Source organism: Megachile rotundata, chromosome 6, assembly GCF_050947335.1.
Source record: "Megachile rotundata isolate GNS110a chromosome 6, iyMegRotu1, whole genome shotgun sequence".
Lineage (NCBI taxonomy): Eukaryota > Metazoa > Arthropoda > Insecta > Hymenoptera > Megachilidae > Megachile > Megachile rotundata.
The window spans coordinates 18,749,527-18,773,732 of NC_134988.1; the positions used below are offsets into that span (position 1 = coordinate 18,749,527).

The 24,206-nt window shown below is 44.8% G+C and overlaps 5 protein-coding genes across 8 annotated transcripts; 4 read left to right on the forward strand and 1 right to left on the reverse strand.

Moving 5' to 3' along the window:
* The first annotated feature begins 199 nt into the window (after nucleotides 1–199).
* Nucleotides 200–2,993, forward strand: LOC100881243 (uncharacterized). Of its 2 annotated transcripts, XM_012287307.2 has the most exons (6): nucleotides 200–358; nucleotides 1,401–1,454; nucleotides 1,605–1,741; nucleotides 1,931–2,113; nucleotides 2,176–2,292; nucleotides 2,399–2,993. In XM_012287307.2, the coding sequence occupies exons 3-6, from the start codon at nucleotides 1,622–1,624 to the stop codon at nucleotides 2,471–2,473; spliced, it is 495 nt and encodes a 164-aa protein (XP_012142697.1). In that variant the 5' UTR covers nucleotides 200–358; nucleotides 1,401–1,454; nucleotides 1,605–1,621; the 3' UTR covers nucleotides 2,474–2,993. The 2 variants fall into 2 exon arrangements, with proteins under 2 accessions (XP_012142697.1, XP_012142698.1); XM_012287308.2 differs by lacking the exon at nucleotides 1,401–1,454 and having other exon boundaries at nucleotides 201–358.
* Nucleotides 2,994–3,133: 140 nt separating this feature from the next.
* sing (MARVEL domain-containing protein sing) lies at nucleotides 3,134–4,974 on the forward strand. The gene is made up of 4 exons (XM_003704232.3): nucleotides 3,134–3,995; nucleotides 4,068–4,250; nucleotides 4,331–4,471; nucleotides 4,541–4,974. Exons 1-4 carry the CDS (start codon nucleotides 3,843–3,845, stop codon nucleotides 4,616–4,618), a joined length of 555 nt encoding a protein of 184 aa, XP_003704280.1. The 5' UTR covers nucleotides 3,134–3,842; the 3' UTR covers nucleotides 4,619–4,974.
* Nucleotides 4,975–5,199: 225 nt separating this feature from the next.
* Nucleotides 5,200–8,950, forward strand: LOC100880009 (uncharacterized). The gene is made up of 3 exons (XM_003704227.3): nucleotides 5,200–5,905; nucleotides 7,806–7,950; nucleotides 8,020–8,950. Exons 1-3 carry the CDS (start codon nucleotides 5,848–5,850, stop codon nucleotides 8,177–8,179), a joined length of 363 nt encoding a protein of 120 aa, XP_003704275.1. The 5' UTR covers nucleotides 5,200–5,847; the 3' UTR covers nucleotides 8,180–8,950.
* Nucleotides 8,951–9,071: 121 nt separating this feature from the next.
* On the reverse strand, nucleotides 9,072–24,050 carry rudimentary (carbamoyl-phosphate synthetase 2, aspartate transcarbamylase, and dihydroorotase rudimentary). The gene is made up of 26 exons (XM_003704260.3): nucleotides 23,771–24,050; nucleotides 22,993–23,131; nucleotides 22,648–22,930; nucleotides 22,244–22,560; nucleotides 21,615–22,185; nucleotides 21,319–21,552; nucleotides 20,610–21,254; nucleotides 19,994–20,546; nucleotides 19,550–19,925; nucleotides 19,044–19,470; nucleotides 18,777–18,975; nucleotides 18,537–18,688; nucleotides 18,369–18,473; nucleotides 13,516–13,764; nucleotides 12,930–13,181; nucleotides 12,689–12,853; nucleotides 12,399–12,560; nucleotides 12,156–12,327; nucleotides 11,941–12,056; nucleotides 11,253–11,643; nucleotides 10,830–11,170; nucleotides 10,599–10,740; nucleotides 10,444–10,514; nucleotides 10,182–10,360; nucleotides 9,905–10,109; nucleotides 9,072–9,754 (listed from the first exon to the last, which is right to left on the reverse strand). Exons 1-26 carry the CDS (start codon nucleotides 23,889–23,891, stop codon nucleotides 9,557–9,559), a joined length of 6,765 nt encoding a protein of 2,254 aa, XP_003704308.2. The 5' UTR covers nucleotides 23,892–24,050; the 3' UTR covers nucleotides 9,072–9,556.
* LOC105662709 (uncharacterized) lies at nucleotides 14,719–18,342 on the forward strand. Of its 3 annotated transcripts, none has more exons than XM_012287295.2 (4): nucleotides 14,719–14,972; nucleotides 15,114–15,412; nucleotides 15,482–17,244; nucleotides 17,506–18,342. In XM_012287295.2, the coding sequence occupies exons 1-4, from the start codon at nucleotides 14,752–14,754 to the stop codon at nucleotides 18,106–18,108; spliced, it is 2,886 nt and encodes a 961-aa protein (XP_012142685.1). In that variant the 5' UTR covers nucleotides 14,719–14,751; the 3' UTR covers nucleotides 18,109–18,342. The 3 variants fall into 3 exon arrangements, with proteins under 3 accessions (XP_012142685.1, XP_012142687.1, XP_012142688.1); XM_012287297.2 differs by having other exon boundaries at nucleotides 14,835–14,972; nucleotides 15,063–15,412; XM_012287298.2 differs by having other exon boundaries at nucleotides 14,851–14,972; nucleotides 15,104–15,412.
* Nucleotides 24,051–24,206: the final 156 nt, after the last annotated feature.

Here is a 24,206-nt window from a genome sequence, read left to right on the forward strand (position 1 = left end):
ACGGTTTATCCTTTTTGCAACGACCGTATCGCGGTACGCACGAGAGCGATACAAGGTAAGAACATGTCGGATGTGGTTTACGATCGTAAAATTAAGATGATTAATTGACAACGAGCGGATAAAGAATTGTTCGGAACGATTAATAACGACATTTAGATAAACGAAAAGATTGTTTATGAGTTCGTTGGATGATTACGAGTAACTCTTGCGCGTTTCTGCGAAGAGGATATTGCATGGAAAACGTGTGTATTCGACAATGATATCACCAGTGACGTCATTCATGGCACCGCGTTCGAAACGCAAGCGTACGCCTCAGTCAGTCGCAGACGCTCGCCGCGCGACCATCTACCTCGAAAAGGTCAGTTTAAAGCCGGTACAGATTTTTGCTTGCTTTCGTCGGTAGACAGAATCCATCGTATACCGTGTTATACGCTTACGATGCCGAATACTTGTTCGATCAATATCCTGGAATTCTTCATCGAAATTTCTACGACGCGTACACTACGAAAAAACTACATCGATACGCGTTTGTTTTATCGTCCGAGTTTGTTTTCGAAGTAAATTGTTCATTCGCATTTTTTGCGTTTGACCGCTATTTATCCGCCTATCAATGAACAGGGCACAAACGCGTTATCAAAGCACGATTGTCTCGCGTATTCTTATTGATTCTATTCGAAGATATGCTTTCGTTTAAAAATAACCAGTGACGACATTTCGGGGGTGTTTGTTACCTCGTCGTCGCACTAATTCTGGGATATTCGTGATACCAGTTTGTACACAGGATCGTTAATGCGTATTCACGATATACCGGCAAGTTTTACAATAATTTTCCCGAGATTCGCGATCTATTATATGCATATAGATCTCGGTATAAAACATTGCTTCCGCTTATTCGATAAGCTATCGTAATCTTCGTTATAATCAGTCAGGCGATACTTCTTTAGTTGCTTCGTTGCTATACTTTCTTCGTCGTTGTGTAGAAGGAGAAAGTGATTACAGACGACTGTTCCAGTTATCGATCCGCGACAAAGTTCAGGGGCGCGGCAATATATGTACACTAAACGAAAGCGAAAACGTTCACGACTTTCCTCTCGTCGAATCGTGCTCGTACGTCAAAACATCGTGTTTGCATCTTTCGTTCGGTTTCGAACGCTTAGACGAACGTATATGACGCGAGAAACCTGAGATGGTAATCGAGACCGGAAGTTAAAGTTTCTCTCGTGAAAATAAAACGCGTGAGACTCGATGACTATTTTTGGGTATCGAGAACCGGAGGAGGTAGTTCGCAAAATGTAGGCCACGCCTTGAAATCTTGGCCTTGGCCCTCTTCCTCGTACTGGAGTCGCTTTCTATCGAGTATGTTCGTTGCAACGCGTTGATAATTTTTTTTTCCTATTAAGAACAAGATCTTTCGTTAAAAAAGAAGAAACGTTGAACCACTCCTGGATTATAAGGTAAATTTACGGCAGCGTACAACAGTTATCGAGAACTTGTATCAGCATCCAAGTGGAAAAAGGATGGTTGCATCGTTCGCGGATGATATCACAGTTTTCTACCTTCGTTGTAACGCGCTACTTTCACGCGCTGAAACGCGCTCGTTTCAGAACCGACAACGAAGGAAATGACAATGTCGCATTCGGTAACCATCAGGACGCAAACCGTGACTAGTGGCTCCACGGCGATCATCGTTAACACCGGTTACTTGAAAACGTGGAGCGGTCTTTTAAAACTATTGGAAGTGGTAAGCTTTATCGTATATCGTAACGTTAAATGAACCTTTCGAAAAACCGTATATACACAGCAAGGTTCTCTTATCAGATACATTGTTCCGTTTCCGCTAACAAATTGCGGTCTGCGCGATACACGAGTTGGTTTTAATCTCGTCTTATGTTTTCTTTGCTTCCCTCTCCATCGAGCAACCGTTTTTCAGGCATTGGGAATCGTTTGCGTGTCAATAATTGGCAATCGATTCGCTACCTACGCTTCATACGGAAATACCGAAGAATTACTTTTCCTTTTAATAGCGACGACGTTTATGATCTCCAGCTTTATTCTACTCGTAAGCTGTTTAGCGTCTCTCTCGACGTCGTCTATTATAGCGAAAACCATTTTCGTAAGTATCAGGAAGATATTCGCAAATATAACAAGATATTCGTAACCACGTTTTTTTTTTAGGAACTTCTTTTTCATGCTATAGCATTTGGATTATATTTGGCTGCATCGTTAACTTTTATAGTGCACGTTTCGAATATGAGACGTTCCAAAGAGTACGAAGTATTAATGGCTGCTGCGGTAAGTCGAGCGAACGAGAGCATTGCACTCACAATCAGTGGATGTACTTGTATCTTTTTCTTTATATTTACTAATAATTTGTCCGTTTATCGTGTTGTTTTTTTAGATATGCGGATTGGTAAATTCCACGTTGTATCTTCTAAGCACTATCTTTGCCCTTCGGACATACAGAGGAATCTGAGTTCCCGAAAATGTTCGTTCTCATGATCGTTCTTAAATCGTACGTATTTATTGTTCGTTCTACGTATCTCGCGAACCATTCAAGTTTTGGACATGGATCGTACATCTTATCTAACTGGTGACTGTACCAAACTCTTTTTCGAGACTATTTACTGTATTTTCTATATTTTCTACGCGTGTACTTGTTACTGTACTTGTTATTTTTATGAAATTTTTGTAACATCGACACAAACAGAAACGCAACAAACAATTTACGCTTAATCGAATGCCTGATCGTATGTTTTACAGATATCGCGTGTTTTATACGGTTCCTTTATACATATACATTTACTCGCACAAATTGTTTCTGAAGCGTATTTACAAAAAAGCGTGTATGTACGCGTCTATATGTACATGTATTTATTTGACATATATCTAACGTTTATACGAAAAAAATATACCAAGTAGTCGTACACAGTGTTAATTATTGTAACTCGATATGCAATGGCACACGATGAAATAAACGTTACCCGAATTCCGAACGATTATTTATTTTCAAAACAATGTCCTACCGCTCCTTGTTTTTTATGTACGTCATCGATAGACCGACGTAATTATTATGAGTCAGAAAATTTGAGTGGACAGAACACTCGAGTCTCGCACGACCATTGTCATAGCGCGGATTCGCGCGTAGCAACGTATCGCGCGAGAGGAGTTTGGACGAAGCCGAACAAACAAAGAAGATAGGATAATGCTAATTGCATTACGCAGAATTTCCGCGATCGGTTCGTTTCGTGTTCGTCCATCGGTTGAACCATGATCGAATCATATGGTGACGTACGAAATTGAAACGTTCGCTTCCCTTGCTTCCTATCGCGGTCCAACGTAGATATCTGCGCGCGTACAATTCCCGTTTCCTTCGTTCTTTTTTCTTATATTTCCTGTCTACCGGCAACCGGGCGTATGTTCCGATGCGGCACGTGCCAGAAATAGACGGTATCCCTTGTTTCGGACGCGACGCAGGGGGTGTAACGACATTTAAACGTTCTGGATCGGCTGGTGCAACACCCTCGGTCCTCAGTTTGCTCGAACGAGTTCGTCGAATGCGATCGTTGTCTCTCCCGTAAGCGTTCGGTAAATTATTCGTCGAGTAATCGTCGGTCTCTGTTCCGTGTGTGCGAGTCGATCCAACGTCTACCTCGTAACGATGCGAATCAATCGTCGTTTAATCAATTAGAACGATCGTATCAAGGGGTCTGCACACGAGACGGTTTAACGAACTCGACGGACACCTACGCTTTGGTAGCGGATACGTTTTCGCGAAATTCTCGACAATCGAACGCAGAATCGAATAAGCGGACTTAAACCGATTCGAACGAATCCACGACCTCATGGGTAGAAACGGAGTCGGTCCTGTGATCAGGATGTCGTCTGCGAGCACTCATGCTGCCGGAGGCGTCGAATGTTGCTTCTGTAGGTGTTGCACGTGCATACACATCGAATTTCTGAAAACTATGCCCGGAGTATTGAAGCTGTGCGAAACGGTAAGTTCGACCGGTTAAACGACTGTATAAAGAATGCACGGCTTAAATAACGGGTCATATATTTGTGCGTAGATTATCAGTGGTCTGGTACAAAGCTTGCTAATTAATTACGGTCTGAAATACAGTACAACGATTGGTTCGGCTTTCGAAGGATCTCTGACCACGTCGTCCGCTTGTTTCTTGACGTCAGCGGTGTTACTCGCTTGCTATATTGTATCCGAAAAATCATACAGGATGATCAGATCCTCTCTTTTCGTACGTAAAAACTGTTATCATCGATCGACGTACGTCGTGTCTGGCTATCAGAATTTTATTTTCGCGTTTTACTTTTGCAGGAAATGATGTTTAACGCTTTAGCCTCCTTCTTGTATTTAAGCTCAGCCTCTTATTTGGCGTTCTCTACGAAGATCTTTCTTCTCCCTGACTATTATATTAGACCAGGATTCGACGTCTATCCCGCAATGACTGCGGCTTACGTACGCGCGCCTACTTCTAGTCATTGTACTTGATTTTTGGATTTTTATAGTTTCATTTCATTTGCACAGATTATGAGCGGCTTCGTGGGAGTACTACACGGTGTGGATGCATATTTCTCTTACGTTCATTATCGAACCGGAAGATGAAGAAGAAGAGATATCGGATTCGGGAAAATATCGATCAAAAGATAAAAGGCAAGCAACGCGTATCGTTGCGTACAATATTCGATAAGTATGCTGACCAACCCATTGTTAAATCTGAAAAGACGCAAAGATGCGCGAGATAGGTCGATAAAATCGACCCCGTGATAAAACTAGAGCTTCGACGACCAATTAACAAATAGAGGTAAACATTATTTTGTTCGGTTTATTTTGATCACGATTCAGATACTCAAGGTCGCGCATCGAATCGATATGATTTTATGCTTAATTAATCTTTATGTAATTTCATTAACAGCGATATGCATATAACAGTATTTTTCAATAAACATTTACGAAATTTAGTTGATTCGTCGTTGCGTTATTCTTGCGGAACAACCTTGCATTTAACACAAATTTATTTTAAGGTCCTTTGCACGCGTCGCGGAAAAAGAGTGTCCCGCTGTTTCGTGTACTTTTACTTTTACGATTCGTATAAACAATTTTACCCGTGTCTCGTGCAGTTTTCGAAATAGTTAGACGCTCCACACTGGTACGATACTGTAAACAAAAATTGAAACGACTGTATTTTGACCCGACTGTAGGGTAGGTAAAGGCGCTCGACTACGCGTTCAGTTCGGTACAGGTAAAGTTAGACGAAAAGGAATTTTCTGTGTGGAAGGCGCAAAAAGAAAACTCTAACAAAACGAATACGTAGATGTAACGATATTAAGAAAGGTTGGCGAAAGTTGCTTCTCGATTTCGACGCGATATTCACGATCCTTATAGACGAGCGATATTGGAACGTAAATGACGTACAATTTTGAAGAGGACTGTACAAAAACTGTGCAAGTCGTTTCAATACGTACCAGGGTATACGTGGATCCCGGACAGTGAATAGTGAATGGAAGTTATACGCGTCGGTCCTCACGGACTCTTCGACGGAGACCGTGAGGTTTCTCTTTCCTCTTTGCCCCACCTTCCCCTTCCCGTGATCCCTGAAGCGTAGCCAGGTCTCTCTTCCTCTCTTCTTCTTTTGGCCTTTAATCTCTGTCTTTGTTTCACGCGTGCGGTTTCTGTTACTCTCGTAGAAGCCTCACCGAGCATATCACATGACCGAGAGGCATGTGGACGACAGTTTACTTCGGGATCTCGAACCGGTCGATTCGCGGACAATTTCGAACACTGCTCGCGATCAAGCGTAATTAAAGCGCAAGAAAAATCCTTATTGCTATAATATGGGGTTGCACGACAGAAGCATCAACGATACCTCGAGAATAGCGTCGTCGATAAAAGGTAATTTTATTTCTCTTCTTTCTTTACCTTATATACGCGGCTTTAACCGTTTGCCTCGCGTTGCTCGTGTTAAAAATAACGGCGTAAACGCGATAAAACGAATCGTTGTTTCAAAGTATTACTTGAGAAGCGAAAGGTGTCCAAACAAAGCTTTTGCACGATATCTCTTTCGTCTGTTCTGGCAACCAAGCGACGAACAGCGAATTCCGTAACATTGGATCTTTGCAAAAATCGTAGAACTTTCAAAGGGTTAAACAACGCTTCTATTCATTAGCTGTTTCCGGCGGGAAGGACGCGAAGCGACAAATTTCACCCTCGAATTGGTTAAACGTACGGTTTTGTTTAGCGTGTCTTCTAAACGCGTTTCTATAGCGTATTCTCCGATGTCTCGCGTGAAATTCAACAGGTGCCAGTCACGAATGTCCCTCTTCTCTCGTTCCTCGTACACCGTCGCGCCGTTGCACCGTGTTTTATTCTGGATTTTGCGCAACGCGATAGTACAGACTAGGTATTACGTGGTAATTCGTTGCAATGTAACTGCGAAAGAAAAAGCAATCTATACCGGTACACCGAATTCGCGCGATACTTTCTCCGAGTTACAACGCGAATGCAACTGACCGATTTCACTCTTAATATAAATCCATTTAATCGCCTTTATCGCGATAGTTTCTATGCCGATTAGCATTTGTAATTACGATAATTAAATCATTTTTGAGAACGAAATTGATTAGATTTAATTCGACGGTAGAACGAGGCGGTACGACAGATTAGTTGGTGATAATTCGAGAGCCAATATTGATTTTGCGACAGACGAGAAAGGATGTAACGCGAACACCGTATGCCGTACACCGTTTACTATACAGTACTAACTCCTGCTTCGATGAAAGGACGAGGGAGGTCTGGTATGTAACAGGTGTCGATAAAATCTTCAAGTTTATGAACCTGTTAAGATGAAATTGGCAAGCGACGCGATCAAACGGGAATTATCGTCCTAACTGAATCGAATATACAGGTAATTTCGTACGAATTAAAGGCATGTGCGATTGTGATAAAATGCGTCGATCGTCACGACGACAAACAGTGTCCCGTTTATTCGCGAACGGGCAAATAAAATCACCGCGCCAAATATTTATACGTATAAAATTAATTACATAACGTTTTCTATCGTTACTGTAATTGTTGCTGTTTATTATCTTCTTTACGCGATATCAATGACGCGCATCGTCAACGCCTCTCGCATTAAATCGTTGATCACCGATTAGGGCGAACCGTTCAACGGGTATAACAAACTTTTCCGCAACAAATTTTTTTTCTTTCATTCGCGCTTCGATTTGTACTGCGAACGCGTTATTGGAAAAATGTGGATCGATCTTTGTCGTTGCAAATAACTTTCACGAATCGTTTTTTATGCAGCGTAAGTATTTTCGTTTAAAGATCGACGCTCGTAGGGCTGGCTTCGTGAATACTTGAAACCCTTCCCATTTCCTGTTTGGCGCTGTCACGGAACGTTCAACGGGGTGTCCGTACGTGCCGCGAAGAACGTCACCCATGGTTTCTCAGGAAGAACGCGTAACGTGCAATGACGTCAATCGACAAAACGATCGATTCATTTTTTCATATTCATTTTCTCTGTCCAAAATGATATCCGTCGGGTAGAATTCGAATACGTTGACGACATTGTTTTTGCGAACGTACACGGTACGAGGTTGCGATACCACCATTGGGTCGTTGACCACAAATTTATGTAAGTCGAACTCTGTTGCAAAGCGAACCTAAAATCGCGCGGAATATTTTACCATTACGAAACTATTCGTCATAACAAAACTATTTCGTTACCACGAAAATTAATCTCATCGCGAGTTTTTATCGATATCTGAGAACTTTCTGATTCGTGTCGCAGGAGAAGCGTCGTGGTCAACGACAGAGGAACCCTTTACTCCGGAAGAAGAGGATGCGATAGTGACGCTGGTAGTAGTCGTGATCGGTGTAATCGCCGCTATAGTAATACTGTTCTCCATGGGAATCTTCATCGACTGCAAGCTTCAGTACGCGTAAAGACGTGAAAGACCTCTCTTAAAAGTTGAAACGATAGCTGATCTTTTATTTCGTTACAGAAGGAAGAACGTTTTGAAGAAAAAGAAGTTGAAACTGAAGATGCCTCCGTTGTCTCGCGCGAGGAAAGTTCAAAAGGAGGATGCGAAATCGTTAGCATCGGACATGTGTCCAAATGGTTCCAGCGACGTTGGTTTCCGCGCAAGGGATGCCATAGTTTGACATCGTCCACGATACCGTGCATTCTTCGGGCAAACGAGTCTGGGAACATCGGTGAATTTTATCGAACTTCTTCGTCAAGTTGAAAGGAAGTGGTTTCTAGATAACGTTCAAGAAACTGGGCAAACAAAGTGTTCGAACATGGTTTTTGTAACGATAACGCGAAAAGAAGCGGTACGGTAGTTCGCGTTAATGGCCTCGACCCAATAGCGAACACGATCGCGACATCGATGATTACACGACGAAACTATATGTATAAACCGGTACATCACGAACGTCATCGCGAACAATTTGTTCCCTTTTCTTTTCTCCTTTACCAGAGATTAGCGCTGTTCGCGCGACCTCGATTCACCTATTCCTATTCATTCTACGAATCGTTCGAATTTCCCGATTGTATCGATCGGATATCGTATATATCGTTAATCAGAATATTTCTTATTTCTCAGGCAATGGAAACGTACAGTAACACGATCACGAACCTAAGCTTGAATCTTTGTTCGAACAATAATTACGAACGTACGCGCATATAATTACGCGCGTTTACGAGTCTGCGAAAACGGCTGTGTACGTACATGTTTCGCCAAATTCGCGACCACGACGACAATTTCAACGTCTAGTCATCGTACATCGTCCTTGTAACGATCAGCGAACGTTGGAACACCGTGTTAACAGAAAAGTAATTGTATCGTGAATCCTTTGTCGAAATTTGTTCGATGCTAAGGATATTCGTGACACGATTACAAACTTCGAATAAAGGAAGTTCTGGATGTTAAACGCGAACGCTTTATAATCCTAAAGATTTTTCGTTAAAAATTTCGTATCAACTTTACACCAGTATTCGTGTGTAAGCGTGTATCATACGCATAGGTACAGAGAACAGTATATACAGTTGGACTTATCGAAAAATAACAAGTTTTATTTTCTTGCACACGAGCGACTTCATACGTCGTTCTCCCGTAAAGGAACAAACAGGTAATCGCGTCGCGTGACGTATATTTAATCATTACGATCATTATGCTACATAGCGATAAAATTTGATCAAAAAGTATTCGTATGAAATTAGGTGCGCGTCAAATGTTTCGTAAAAATCGTTCTTTTATCTTATAAAGGAATGAAAAAATTTTGCTTCGTAAACTGACGGATAATATTTCGTGTAACCATATTATTACCACAGCTGCTTTATCGTCATCCGTGAGATACGTTTCGACTCTTTGCTCCTTTCATCCAAGATAAAACAACGTACTTGAATCACAGTCTGACTGGAAATAGGTTCGGATCGAGCCGTATTTCCTGCATCGTTCTATTTCTTTTCAAATTCGAAATGATGTCGATCCACATGTGCCGTGTGCATATACGTATAGTTTGCGGATTCTCTAGGAATCACACGCGTCCAAGGACCATTGCCAACAGAGCCATTCGAACGTAGACACCGTTTTCGGCCTGTCGGAAGTATGCGGCACGAGGATCCGTGTCGAATTCCGGACTGATCTCGAAAACGCGGGGCAACGGGTGCATCACCACCATCTTCCTTTTCGCTCGAGACATCAGTTGCGGGGTAATTACGAAGTGACCGCAAACCTGCAACGCGTAGAAATGATTCAAAATTACGTATTTGTTACACGTCCAGGGACGCTATTCTTTCGGTCACGAGAACATGCTTGACGCGATCAAGTTTCGCGTTCCAAATCGGTCGAACCGAATGGAATTTGATTCGTCGAAACAAGTTACCTGTCGATATTCTGCCTGTGTTGCGAAACGTTCTCTCTGAATGCGTGTCATGTAAAGGACGTCCGTGTCTGGAAGAGCATCTTCGAGCGTGCTAAACTTTTCCTGCGGGATTCCACGTTCGGACACGTATTTTACCACATGGTCGGGCATGCCAAGGCTAGGAGGACATACGTACCGAAGTTCCACGTTGTATAATGTCAATAATCTGTAAGACGGCGTATATTCGATTACATCGATTCGGAGCAAATAAAAAGTACAGCGTACGAAGGGTACTTACCTTGCTAAAGAATGAACCGTTCTACCGTGCTTCAGGTCTCCAACCATGGTGATGGTAAGGCCGTTCACCGTACCAATTTCATCTCTGATCGTGAAAATATCGAGCAACGCTTGAGTCGGATGTTCACCGACACCATCGCCAGCGTTGAGTAACGGCTTCCTACAGTGTTGCGCGGCTTTCTGAACGAATGGACCGCGATAGCGATAAGCAGGTTTATTTCACATACTTCCCATAATTTATAAGATATTCGCGAAACACTCACCGATACCGCTCCTGGTTCTGGATGACGAAGTACCACGACGTCCGCGTAGCCAGCCATCACCGCCACGGAATCTGCAATGCACGGAAACGTTTCGATCGTTTTAATTTCAATCGCTTTTAACCGCGAACGAATGTTTAATGCTCGAGATTATGAACCTTCCAGGGTCTCTCCTTTTTTTACGGACGATGTCGAGCCATCCATGTATATCACTCGACCGCCAAGTCGTTCCATCGCCGCCGCAAAGCTACAAGAAGTCCTCGTGCTGACTTCGTAAAAGATCGACGCCATCACTTTTCCCTATTCGAGAACGAGATTGATTACTTACGTTTCGTACGTTTTCGTTTCTACGATTTAAGCCCGTCGCGATCGGAAGCAAATATTCTTACCCGTAAAATATGGTCCAGTGATCGTTCCTTTCTAACCGCACCGCGCAGGACTTCGGCAAGATTAAATACGTCCTTCAACGATTCTTTCGTAAAAATGTCTACGGACAAAACGTTGTGGCCGACTAAATTTTGGCTAGTGTGAACCGAAGGAACCGGTGCCACGGTTGTCACGAGAAGATTAGGGTTGCTGTCGCTTTTATACCTGGTCGCGTTGCTGATGGGAAGCGGCGAAACGTTTCGTTGAATCGTTGGAAATTTCGGGTGGTCCCGAGATTCCACGTCGACGGCAAAGTGAACGTTCGACTTTTGCGTCGTCGACTGTAGCAACTGCGCGTACGGTTCTGAAAATAACGCCGAACTTGTTCCATCTTTCGAATTCGGTATAAGAAAGTTCTATCGTAAATCGAACAAGTGTTTGCCTACCGTTCTGCTCTTCTTCGGACATGTCGTAATTCGGTGACAACAAACCGTCCAAAGCAGAGTTTGGTCGACTAACGACGACGTCGACGATCGCGGCCGGTGCAGTTGTCGCGACCTGATGCTTCGTTTTCGCTTGAATCTCTCTGATATCCTGTCCAAAGCCAGGATTCACCAAAACTTGCCCCTCGACGTAAGCGACTTCTCCTCGTAAAACTACCCTGTGAACCGACCCTCGAACTTTCATTCCAGCGAACGGAGTCCATTTCGATTTGCTGAAAGGCATCGCTTCCGGAATCACCCACTCGTCATCGAGATCTACCTCGATGTAGGTATTTGCCTGATCAGGCACATTGAAAATCTTTTTCGGATTTCTATACAGCTTGTCGACCACGTTCTGAAAACGCACACGTATTTCGTAAAACTAATGTAAATCATTATTTCGTAATCGTGTCGACGCTTATCGTAAATACGACGAACAGATAAGGAAACGTCGCTACCTCATTTAAGTGAAAATCATAAATTATCGATACATTTGATATACGACTCGTTCGATATACAAGTAGGCATTATTTAGATTTGTATCGGTCAAACTGCCGCGACTACTCAGCAAAAAGTATCTCGGAAGGAATCAGAGTGATAGGGGCACACTCCGATTCTCGCGAAAACTAGAGAATCTAGACGCGAACTATACCTCTATCGTTAATTTTCCTTCGTGAACCGCTGTCAATAAAAGCGGAAGCATGGTCTCGAGTCCAGGAAATCCAGGCGGTGGTTTTTCGCTGGACTTTTCTTGTATCGTGTGCGGTGCTGGAACATTAAAAACGCAGACAACGTCGATGACGAATCTATCATAACGCATCAGAAAGATTTTGATCGTGGAGCACGCAAGTCGAAAGCGCATCTTACCGTGATCGGTGGCAAAGCAATCGATCACGTCGAGATTATCCCAGAGTGCTTGCTGATCCTCTCTGCTTCCCAATATCGGTCTTACTTGGCCTCGTCCGTGGCCTATTCGTTCGAGATCTTCCTCGCACAAGAACAAATGATGAGGACATACTTCGCAGGTAACGGCCATTCCCTGAAAAGATCGGGAAAAGATCGGTCGAGTTCTAACGATAAGAAAATTTGCAACCGACAGCGGTTAGGTACCTTTTCCTTGGCAGCGCGTATAATTTGAATTTCTTCTTTTCGGGCTACGTGACACACGTGAATCGGTCTGTTGTGCAAACCGGCAAGCAAAAGTATAGCGGCCGTGGTTTGTCCCTCGGCGTGCACGCAAAGAGGATAACGTTTTGGCCAACTTTGAAAATGCTGAAACGAACGTGCATTTCGTAAATCGTATTCGTAAAACGTAACGTTGTTCAAATAGTCGAATATCAAAAATATTATCGTGGTGTACGGTTGTTTCTATACGTTCAATTCGGTCTTTTGCGATATACCTTGATCCATATGGTTAAATCGGTCAATCGAAGGGTAGTGAAGGTTTCGTTGAGATACATTTTAAGCCCCGCTGCCAACGGAGCCAATTCGGCTGTTATGTTGTAATTATCCGACGAAGCACCGACAAAAATTGCGTAATCGCATCTCGCGCTGGAAACAGCACGCTGTAGCGACAGCGAATTTCAGAAAAAAATAAAGACAGGCGGAAATATCGTTGAAAAAGAAAAGCTACTTTCTTACCTCCTTGGCCAGAGTGAAAGATTGGTGATCGACGACGGCAGGATAAGTGTTGGGCATCGCGAAAATCATCGTGATACCCCCGGCGAGCGCGGCCGCGGTACAAGAAGCAAAATCCTCTTTGTAAACTGCTCCAGGATCGCGCGTGTGTACGTGAACATCGATCAAGCCAGGAAGCTTGATCATCGTTCGCGAGGATACGCAATCCGTGTGAGTTTTCATGCGAGGTGCTCGTCCACCGAGCATCCTCATAGCCTGCGCGATAAATCGTTGTCAGTTTACGATCACATTTAGATCGTTAAGAGTACACGTCGGTTCGACGATGCGTTAGAATATTTGTTCGACCGAGAACAATCGTCGAAATAAAAATACTACGTATCTACCCCTGTTCCGAAGATGCATTTCAGAGACACATCATCAACTTCGTCATTTCAGTCTGCGACTATTTCTGCGGATAACGTGACTAAACACGTTTCACGATAAGAAAACAATGTTCGATGATTAATAATCGGTAGAATGATTAACGACGTTACGAAGGGAGCAGAATTTATAAAAAGTTTTTGAAAGAACAATTATGCGCGATACTCACTTCGACGAGCAATTTAGCACATTTCACATCCGTGATCAGAGGAACGGAATAATCGACCGCGAGTCTTCTGGTGCGATATCCGTGAGTCATAAAATTCGAGACTCGTCGTGCACCGCCGTTTCTCATTGGCAAATTAATCACGAGATCAAATTGCTTCTTCGAGAGAAAATCGGCCAAATGTCTAAGCTCGCTCGGACTAGAATCTTCGTTCATGCTGATGTTCTCGAAGGTCCATTGCACCGGTTCTACCTGTACATCGAAAAAGTTTATTGATCGAATATTATTTTTTTTAAGATCTGTCGTTTCGACCAGTTATCTAGATCCGAAAAATTAGGTCGCTATCGTTCCCCAATTCACTTATCGTTCCGGACGTTACGTTCCCTCGGAGCGTGGAATTTCTCGTATCTCTATCCGATGATATCTTCGAACGAGTATTAGTAATTCCGTAAGGTTATATCGAAGGAGATAAAGAAGATATAATTCATGAGCTAATACATATTTAGAAACGTGCGCCTACCGGTTCTAAATGTACAAAGTCTTTTCGATCCAAATTTTATATTGTCCATTATGTTATTACGAGGGAAGAATCGATTCGCGATTACGTCGACATTGTTCATCGTTCAGATTAGATACAGATGAAGTTTCTTCAACACGATATTATCTCTGACATCGACGTCAAACCTGTGAATCGACTATACACGAGATAATATAAGTGCAATAGAAATGAAAGTTTATGAAACGGATTTACTTATTTCGCGGTCGCGTTATGACCCGTCGCAAATTATCAAAAACACTTTCGTCGATTCGAAGTGGTCTAAAATTCGTCATACATGATATTTAATTGATCGGAAAGAGAGAGTTCAGTTAGCGAAAATGACAAAGAACGTTATCGTAGTTCGATCGTAGAGGTGCTGGTATTCCAACACGAAAACTCTTCATGGCCAACTTATTCGTCGATAATCGATAGCGGAGTACCGATTAAAACATTCTGCCTTGTGGCACGATAACGATAGGTAGGTATTTATCGGACTGTAATAGACCATAGGTAGATACTGTCCGACTGATCGAGCTACACGCGTAGCTTCGCGCTTCTACGTGTCATGTTCGCGTACTTTGATCGCCCCTTACGTTCGTCGGTGAATCAATTTTTCGCGCAAGGAAATGTTACTCGACAGGTGATACTCGAACGTTGTGAATAGTTTTTAGAAAGCCGATTCGACGGAAAACTTAATCGACATGGGAAATTCAAAGTCGAAGATCAAGGTTGGTTCGCGGGGGAAAATTCGCGGAAAGACGGGACACAATGGTCGATTCGCGGATGAACATCAAAGGAATCAAGGCGAGGAATACGAAGACACGGAACTACTGTTGTTGAGAAGAGCGATCGACAGAGATCCGGAAAGTTTCGTGCTCAACAATCTAATGATGTGTGTTCAGTTTTTCGGCAATTACGAAGAGTAAGATATCATTTTTTTTTTCCTTCTTTTCTTTACTTTCGAATCGTTCGCATCGTTTACGTCATAATTTGTCACCCATCCCCGTCTTAGTATCACGATCTAAGAGTTTTTATCGCGATTAACGAGACAAGGACTTGTTAGAGAAATCGAGCACGTGAAGGAGACGATGGTCTCGTCCCAGGAGGCAAAACTGAACGAACGTCTGCCACCGCAAAAACACGTTCTACTGCCGGACGTTCTTCAAGAACACATCTCGCGAAACGTCGGCTTTACCTCGAGTAGACAGACTTTTCGACCGATCATCGAACCGCTTCATCCTGTTCGAATTTACACGGTTCACGACAACATCGATATCACGGAGCAGAATTATTCGTCGCACTATAGCAACGTGAACGATTCGACCATGTACAATATACTGTTGAAACCGACTGATCATCAAGGTAAGTTAACGTTCGCGACAAAAGTTTCCTTTAATCGCGCGATTTAACGAAACACGCTTACGCTGTTAGGGTACGTGCAGCTGCAGCTTCTCGACGATTTCGGAATGTCGAAGAGAAAGACGATAAACGAGGACGAGATGGATTTATCCTCGATAGCGGAAAACGACGACGAATTTTACAGCGACGGCGAGAGCATTTACGGTTTGAGATTACGACCGAAAGCGTCCAACTATTCGATGTCCTCCGGAAAATCCCAGCAGGAATTCCACAAAGGTTCCAACTACGGACACGCGAAATCGTTGCCTAATTTGCACGAGGAACAAGTCCCGTCCGACAATCGCAGCGTGAAAGCCGAGACCGATTACGAGAACGATTCCTCGAACGACGAACGAACCTCGAGAAACAAGAGAGCATGGTCGAAGGGAGAATCTAGCAAACGGGCGAATCGACGATCGAACAAACAATCGTCGCAAATCGGAACGAAAGAATCCTCGGTCCAAGAACCAACGACCAGTAGCAACAGTTCCGGTTATCGATCCGACAATTTAGACAGCGACAGCAGTTTCAATCTGAACCGAAACTTCCGATTGTCTCAAACTTTGAACGACGAGGAGCTGGAGGAATTGATCACGAGCGCCAAATTACCGGATCATTGCTTCAAAAAGGTCACGTACTCGGCCGATGGGAAGCTTTACGATCCTAGGGAAGAAAAGAAACAGCTGGTGAACAGTAAACAACGAAGGATCAAGTTGGCTCTCAGACGTCACAATTACGATTTGTTTTACGCGAGCAGCACCGAATTCATGAAACACTTTATCAACGTGTTCGTGAATCGTTTGGGCGAATCTTTTGGCTTCGACAAGGAGTCCCTGGAGGACACGAGACGCGAGGGTTGCGTTCTCTATTGCGACCAAATTATGATTTCGAACGAGTTCAAGTACGGGCGAATAGAGCAATACGAGATCATGCCTTCGATTTGGCTGCAATGGCCCAACTGCGCTCAGGAATGGCTGGACAGACCTCGAAGTACTTGGCCCGACTACGCCGACGTCGAAAAAATCAAAGACTTTGGATGCTACGTGGTGCCGGAGGGCTTCGTACCGAAGAAAGGGAACAGTAATATCATGGCGGATCTCGAATGGCAGCTAACGTTTCCAACGGCCGAACGATATCTCGAAACCTGCATGACTCAGTCTCAGGTACAAGTGTATTTCATCGCGCTGATGCTTCACAAGACTTTTATCAGACCCGTTTTCGACACCATGTTCGGTATGACGGCTGCTCACATTCGACACAAACTGTTCTGGATGATCGAGGAGAACGACAGACCGTCGAAATGGCCCGATACCAGAATGGGCGAGTGTTTGCTGTTCCTCTTGAACTCCTTGTATCATAACATCAGCCAAAACGAACCTACGCTCAAGGATTACTTTATCTCGGACAGGAACCTTTTTCAACGCGTACCCTGCGAACATTTGCTGCACACGCAAAAGCAATTGAAACGTATCATCGAGAATCCGGTGATGTACGTTTTCCACGCGATGGAAAACATTCGTCATAGCGACAACTTTTTCCCCCGATTAGATTACGAGATGTTGTTAAAAATATTGACGGCGGATACGCTGACGTTGGTCAATCCGGCATTAACTCAACGTGTTTCGCGGCCAATGCCGCGACCCAGGAACGAACAAGCCGCGCACGACGACAAATACGCAAAAATGGGATTTTGGGATACCGTCAAGAACCAACCGAAAAAACATTCCGTTCAATCGGTCAACCATAAAATGCTAATTAATCCGCGCAAAGCTACCGACTGCATCATCGAAATCACGGTAAGTATCTCTATGTTTTTCTCTTCTGTTTGTCGAAAAACCGAACGAAACAATTTTATCAGTTTTCACGCGAGATACAGGTTGATAGAAATTGATCGATTCGTATCTCTGCTCGAACGTTCTCTAATCTTATCTACGATACGTGTTATCTATATTCTATGATCCACGATTTGTTAATTATGGATCTATGATACACGATCTGTATATTATCTCCAATAACGATGGGTACGAAACGCGTTTCATTCGCCCGTTATTTTTCAGACACGATGCGAGGAATTGGAAGGGCCGAGGCTATGCGTTCTCCTAGACTTCTTTGTGCGGCACTTCATCAAAATCGCCGAACGTTGTAATCAATACCGTGCCTATCGACAAAAAACCGTTTACCTCGATCACGCCGATCGACTCTCCATCCTGCTGTTCGAGCAGCAAAGATTCAAGGAGGATGCGCGAGCTTACCGCGACAAGATCAAAGTCCTTAGGAAAAAGATGGGTAAATCGGAACCTCGGGACGACGTTCCGGTAACGCCGAAGAGAAACGCGGAAACTGCCGTATACGTTGCGTCGCTGAAGAATCGCTTCGTATCCGAATCGTCGGAGCAAATTTACTCTTCGCCACGGACCAGCGACGTGGAACCACGATCGGACGGAGAGATCGATCACGATCGAAACGTTACCACAGCAGTAGTTCACGAGACGCGTAATCGACATTCGAAAGAACGAATATTAACCCCAATAACCGAAACGATAACCTCGAATTCAGCGACGACGCGTTCGAGTTCGAGCGGCGAAAGCGAATCTCCTCAATCGATTCTGCCGCGCATCAAATTGTCCGAATCACCGAGAGACGAATCAACGTACATTTGAACATTTATCGGAAAAGACGCATAGAGTTTAGTAAACTCGTCGAACCCACCGAAACATTTCGACCATTTCAATCCGTTGTTCTATACTTTCTTTCGTTCGATCATTCGTAAATAAATTGCTCATACCTGAACAAATCATTTGTAATTTATTGTTTTACTTTAGCGTTAATTGCTTTTAAACCTGTTGCAATTTCTATGTAATTATTTAAATATATTTTACGTTTATAAAAGATTATACAGGATTTGTAAAATTCTACTTACCTCCACTCCGTGTTCCGTATAGAAATCCGCTGTTCCCATGCTGGCGTATAATTTGTATCCCATTTTATGGAGGCTTCGAATCGACGGTAACAATTCCATTTTATGCTGAAAAGCGAAAAACGCGAAACGTTACAACGAAATCTTTCGATCACGAATTAACGATATTACCTTGAAACTTCCGATCGAGAGTAAAATTCCCTTCTGCGGTATGTGAAATCCGGTGCTCATCATTCCTTTCAAATAAGCCTCGTATCGATTGTCTCCGAAACAGGCAACTTCCCCGGTGGACACCATTTCTACTCCTAGCATCACGTCGGCACCTACGCGTTCGACAGCAAATTATAGATTAAGATTCTCGACGAACGGTCGTCTAGCGATCGTGTACGTTTTCGAACAGGCTTCTTTTACCGGCAAGGCGCGAGAAGGAAAATTGTGGCACTTTCACGCCGACTTTGCCGCAGCCGGTGAGAACGTCCACGGGCTCGACGGACTCTCCGACGATTAGCCGCGTGGCCATAGCTACGAAATCGTAATCCAACGTCTTCGAGACGAAAGGAAACGATCTGGACACCCTCACGTTACACTCGATGACTTTCAGTTCGTTATCCTATCGAGAAAGAAACGGATCGCTCGAGAAGATGGAAGATCGTTTTAGATTACGCGACGTTCAATTACCTTCGCTATCAGTTGCATGTTGAAGGGACCAGTTACGCCGAGGGAAGCCGCGATCGCTTTCGACATCATCTTTATTTTCGCCAAAGTTTCGGCATTGATGTCCTGCGGTGGAGTAACCAGGGTAGCGTCACCCGAATGTACACCAGCGTTTTCAACATGCTCCGACACCGCCATGCAGAGGATAACGCCATCGTAGGCTACCGCGTCCACGTCTATTTCCTTCGCTTCGAGGATGAACTTGGAAATGACCACTGGATGCTCTTTGTTCACCTCGCTGGCGCTCTTCAAATACGACTCGAGATCGTGATTCGAGTGAGCCACGTTCATCGCGGCACCGCTCAACACGTAAGATGGACGTACCAAACAAGGATAACCAACTTCTTCGCAAAACTCGATAGCAGACTTCAGATTCGTCAATTCCTTCCACCTGCGGGTGTTGATCGTAACGCGATCAAATCGTGCAGTGAACGAAAAAAGAAACGTTATACGAGAGGAGAGAGCCTTACCTGGGTTGGGAAATTCCGATACCGTCCAACATGCGAGAAAACTTGAATCGATTTTCGGCACCGTCCACGGACTCCGGCGAAGTTCCAAGAATCCTAGCTTGCTGCCTGTGAAGATCCATGGCGATGTTGTTCGGTAATTGACCACCCATCGATAGAATTATTCCCTCCGGACATTCGTGATCGTAAATGTCCATCACGATTTCGAACGATATTTCTTCGAAGTACAATCGATCGCTCATGTCGTAATCGGTACTGACCGTTTCTGGGTTGTAATTCACCATGATCGTTTTTTTCCCTAAATTTCGTAACTCGCGTAGACAGCTGACCGCGCACCAATCGAATTCCACAGAGCTGCCGATTCGATACACGCCGGAACCTGTGGAAAGACGGAAGGAAATCGCGATTCCTTTTCGTAAACGAAGCTTCGAGAGAGAAGTAACTCACCTATCACCATCGTGTAACCGCCAGGAAACTCGACGTCGTGCGTAGCCCCGTTGTACGTGATGTAAAGGTAATTGGTCGTGGCTGGCCACTCCGCTGCTACCGTATCTATTTGTTTTACCATTGGTCGTATATTGCTCTCTTGCCTCTGTATCCTAACTGCCAATTCCGAGCTTTTGACCGCCGCTGCAATTTGCTTGTCCGAAAAACCGATCCGTTTCGCGCGCAGTAAAACGTCGTGAGACAGCTTCGTGTGATCGGTATTCTCTAGTACCACGTAATAGTCGATGATATTTTTCATCTTGTGCAAGAACCATCGATCTATCTTTGTCAATTCGTATAATCGATCGATCGTGTATCCGGCCTTGATCGAAGCAGCGAGAACAAACATTCTCTTGTCGGTCGGTTTTTCCAGTTCCTCGTCGTTCGGTGCTTTCACGTAAGGGTCGAATCCGTTGATGTTCTCGTCCACCATTCTCAGAGCTTTCTGAAAGGCTTCTTCGAATTTCCGCCCGATCGCCATCACTTCTCCTACGCTCTTCATGGAGCTACCGATCTGAAACCGATGACCGATTGAGTACCCGATCGAGAATCGATAGCGATCGCGAATCTTACGTACCTTCGTACTGACCCGATGAAATTTCCCCAGATCCCATCTCGGTATCTTGACTACGCAATAATCGAGGCTAGGTTCGAAGCATGCCGTAGTTTTACCGGTAACGCTGTTGCGAATATCCGGCAGACGAATACCCAGCGCTAACTTGGCGGCCACGTAAGCCAACGGATAACCGGTAGCTTTGCTCGCTAGTGCGGAGCTTCGAGATAATCTGGCGTTCACCTCGATGATGTAATACTCCTCGGTGTTTGGGTTTAACGCGTACTGAATGTTGCACTCGCCAATGATGCCGAAATGCCTGATGACGTTGATGGCGGTCGTTCGAAGTATGTTGTACTCCTTATTCGATAACGTCTGGCTCGGAGCAACGACGATCGACTCGCCGGTGTGAATACCGAGAGGATCGACGTTTTCCATGTTACAGACCGTAATGCAGTTGTCGTACGCGTCTCGAACCACCTCGTACTCGACTTCTTTCCAACCCTTCAACGACTTATCAATGATCAATTGGTTAGAGTGAGCAAACGCTTGTTGCGCCAGAGTACGTAACTCGTCCTTGGTATTCGCGAAGAAGGATCCTAAACCTCCGAGGGAAAATGCGGCTCTAGCCATTACGGGATAGCCTAACTTCTCGGCTGCGTCTAATGCCTACGGACCAGAAGAAAGCTATAAAATATTATACATGGAACGAGGATTTACTCGGTACAAATACCTCTTGGATAGAATACACAGCTGCACTCGGCGCTACTTTTTCGTTCAACTGAGCGATACGTTCGGCAAACAATTTTCTGTCCTCGGTTTCTATCACCGATTGTATAGGCGTTCCTAGGATCCTAACGCGGTACTTCTCGAACACGCCGTTCTTCTCGAGTTCAACGCCGCAATTCAGAGCGGTCTGTCCGCCGAACGTTAACAGCACACCGTCAGGACGCTCCGAGCGTATTACCTGAATCGAAAATTTTCTATATATTCGACTCGAGATCGTAAGGAATCGCGCAAAAAACCTACCTCTTCCACGTATTCTGGAATAATCGGTAAAAAGTAAACTTTGTCGGCCATGCCTTTGGACGTTTGCACGGTAGCGATGTTCGGATTGATCAAAAGCGTTTGCACGCATTCTTCTCTCAACGCCTTGATCGCTTGCGATCCAGAATAATCGAATTCGCCCGCTTGGCCGATGCTGAGACCGCCCGAGCCCAAAATTAATACCTTCTTCGGCCGGGTGGCCACGCCGTTCGGCAGATTCGCGTGGAAGCTCAATTTTCGCGTCAATCTCTCCTTCATCGAAATCTCGGCCGTTCCGTTCGTTTCGTCTTTCACAGCGTCCAAGAACACGTCAAACAGGCATTCCAAATCCTGAGGACCGGCAGTGTGCTCGGGATGAAATTGAACGGAAAAATAAGGCAGACTCGAGTGCACGACGCCTTCGTTACTGTCGTCGTTGGTGTTGGTGAACAGCGGCTCCCAATTGGTTGGCAATTGACCCGCGTCGACCGCGAACCCGTGATTTTGCGACGTCATGAAGCAACGACCAGTTCCGTGATGCGTGACCGGTTGATTGTGACCACGGTTTCCGTAACTGTGGATACGAGTAATAGAAAGTTTTGCGGCAACGTCGTTAAACCGACGATACCTACCTCATCTTATATGTTACGCAACCAGCAGCTATGCAGAGCAACTGATGACCCAAACAAATGCCGAAAATCGGCTTCCTCGATCCTTGCTCGAGAACGGATCGAACGTTCGCGATCGTCGCATCGCATTTGCTGGGATCGCCCGGTCCGTTGCTAAGAAACAGACCGTCGTACTCGAGTTCCTTTACGTCGCGATTCCACGGCACGACGTCCACGCGAGCACCACGATTAATCAAGCACCTCAATTGATTGTACTTTAGACCGCAGTCTATCACGCATATGCGGGGATAACCAGTGGGATTGTACGTCCTTTGCGCGCTCTGAAAATTTCACCGGATTAAATTTCAAACGGACAAGACGAATATTACGCTCGGACTCGAATCGAGACAGATTCAATAATCAGCTACCTGAACAACTTCCGCGACGAGATTTCTCTTGTTCGGATCTGTTATCGGTGGATCCAAAGGGATAGAATTCGCGATCGGTTGCTCGAAAACGATTCTACCCAATATAGAACCCTTTTCGCGAATAATTTTCGTCAATGCTCTCGTGTCGATCTCGTATATACCAGGAACATTCTGTTGTTTCATCCATTCGGACAGCGTTCTCGTTCCCCGCCAATGACTCGGTGTTTCGCAGACTTCGCCGACCACCAAACCGGCGGCCCAAATTCGATCCGACTCGAACCAACTGCAAAGAAACGCGTCGTGGCTTCGTAATTTCTAAACATTACTTTTCATGCGAAAGCTTACTGTGGGATCTTATGTTCGTCCAGTTCGTTGCCAAACACGCCATAATTTCCGATTAACGGATACGTGAGCACTAGAATTTGAGCATGGTAGGAAGGATCTGTGAGCGATTCCGGATAACCCACCATACCGGTCTGGAACACTGTGCAAAAAATTTATAAGCGTGAACAATTTGTACACGCGTTGCGGAAACGTGCGCGACGCTCCTTCGACATTTACCTAATTATCGAACGCGAAACAACTTGATCCCGTTCGCGATTTAAACTGAGTTATCGCGTCATCGCGTCGCAACGATTTCATTGGGTATGGATTCGTTTCGATTTGACGCCATCGTAAACGTCAAAATCGGTTCAACGAACATGAACGACCGTTTGTCGGTGGAACGATAATCGACACGGTATCGACGACCGATAACGTCAATTCATTTTAGTCAGACGGAAAAAAGTGTTGGTTTTTTTTTCGCGGAACTCGAGAGTACATGTAACGTTCCGCGATCGACGGTGCGCGGTGAAAAATTTTACGAAAGAACATCGAGTCCACGTGGCTCGTTGGCCGATCGCGCGTGCTCACTAACCGAATGTTCACGCGATTCTCGCCGAACGCATCAAACGTTATCTCGGAAAATGACGACGTCCAAGAAACGACGCAACGATTTATGCTCGAGCGAATTCGTTTGCAAACGAAAGAAACCATTCGCAGGAAACTGCGAACGGATTCGTACACGCGCGCTGAACTAACTACTTTGCGACGGACGAGGAGCACGTGTTCCGCGAACACTCACCTACTTCACCATCGACCGGTTTTTCCGCGCCGAAATGCCTTCCCGGAAAGACAGAGCCATCTTCGAGCACGAGATAAACGTTTCTCGATGTAGCGTCAAGAGCGGCCGTATATTTGTGCATTTTGTCCAAGCGATTAACGGCCTTCTCTCCGCGAACGTGTTCTCGGCCCGGTGTCACCGCTTACACTTACACTGTGTGTCGAGAACACGTTATGCACGACGCAACGATGGTCGATCTTCGGTGCGCGGCTCCCACGAGGTTGCCGGATTCGGCTCGAGCCTGCGCGTAGCATCGTGAACGCGGCTCCAGCCGATAGGCGTGCCGCTGCTACTCGCTTTTGTGCGTACAAACGTCTGCGCACGTCACGTGGAAAATATGGTTTGAATGCATTGGCTTTCCTTCGCAAACCGACGATATCCGATAACGCGCCATTTT

What these genes read in the sequence shown, in the direction of transcription:
- LOC100880009 (XM_003704227.3), top strand. Translation starts at nt 5,848, where the DNA reads ATGGGGTTGCACGACAGAAGCATCAACGATACCTCGAGAATAGCGTCG. An exon ending in AATAGCGTCGTCGATAAAAG is followed by an intron (nt 5,906 to 7,805) that starts GTAATTTTATTT and finishes TTCGTGTCGCAG; the next exon opens with GAGAAGCGTCGTGGTCAACG. An exon ending in TTCATCGACTGCAAGCTTCA is followed by an intron (nt 7,951 to 8,019) that starts GTACGCGTAAAG and finishes ATTTCGTTACAG; the next exon opens with AAGGAAGAACGTTTTGAAGA.
- LOC105662709 (XM_012287295.2), top strand. Translation starts at nt 14,752, where the DNA reads ATGGGAAATTCAAAGTCGAAGATCAAGGTTGGTTCGCGGGGGAAAATT. An exon ending in TTTTTCGGCAATTACGAAGA is followed by an intron (nt 14,973 to 15,113) that starts GTAAGATATCAT and finishes AGGACTTGTTAG; the next exon opens with AGAAATCGAGCACGTGAAGG. An exon ending in GAAACCGACTGATCATCAAG is followed by an intron (nt 15,413 to 15,481) that starts GTAAGTTAACGT and finishes TTACGCTGTTAG; the next exon opens with GGTACGTGCAGCTGCAGCTT.
- sing (XM_003704232.3), top strand. Translation starts at nt 3,843, where the DNA reads ATGGGTAGAAACGGAGTCGGTCCTGTGATCAGGATGTCGTCTGCGAGC. An exon ending in TATTGAAGCTGTGCGAAACG is followed by an intron (nt 3,996 to 4,067) that starts GTAAGTTCGACC and finishes ATTTGTGCGTAG; the next exon opens with ATTATCAGTGGTCTGGTACA. An exon ending in TGATCAGATCCTCTCTTTTC is followed by an intron (nt 4,251 to 4,330) that starts GTACGTAAAAAC and finishes TTACTTTTGCAG; the next exon opens with GAAATGATGTTTAACGCTTT.
- LOC100881243 (XM_012287307.2), top strand. Translation starts at nt 1,622, where the DNA reads ATGACAATGTCGCATTCGGTAACCATCAGGACGCAAACCGTGACTAGT. An exon ending in TTTTAAAACTATTGGAAGTG is followed by an intron (nt 1,742 to 1,930) that starts GTAAGCTTTATC and finishes ACCGTTTTTCAG; the next exon opens with GCATTGGGAATCGTTTGCGT. An exon ending in AAGTATTAATGGCTGCTGCG is followed by an intron (nt 2,293 to 2,398) that starts GTAAGTCGAGCG and finishes TTGTTTTTTTAG; the next exon opens with ATATGCGGATTGGTAAATTC.
- rudimentary (XM_003704260.3), bottom strand. Translation starts at nt 23,891, where the DNA reads ATGCACAAATATACGGCCGCTCTTGACGCTACATCGAGAAACGTTTAT. An exon ending in TGCGTAACATATAAGATGAG is followed by an intron (nt 22,186 to 22,243) that starts GTAGGTATCGTC and finishes TCGTATCCACAG; the next exon opens with TTACGGAAACCGTGGTCACA. An exon ending in AAGGAAAATTAACGATAGAG is followed by an intron (nt 11,644 to 11,940) that starts GTATAGTTCGCG and finishes GTGCGTTTTCAG; the next exon opens with AACGTGGTCGACAAGCTGTA.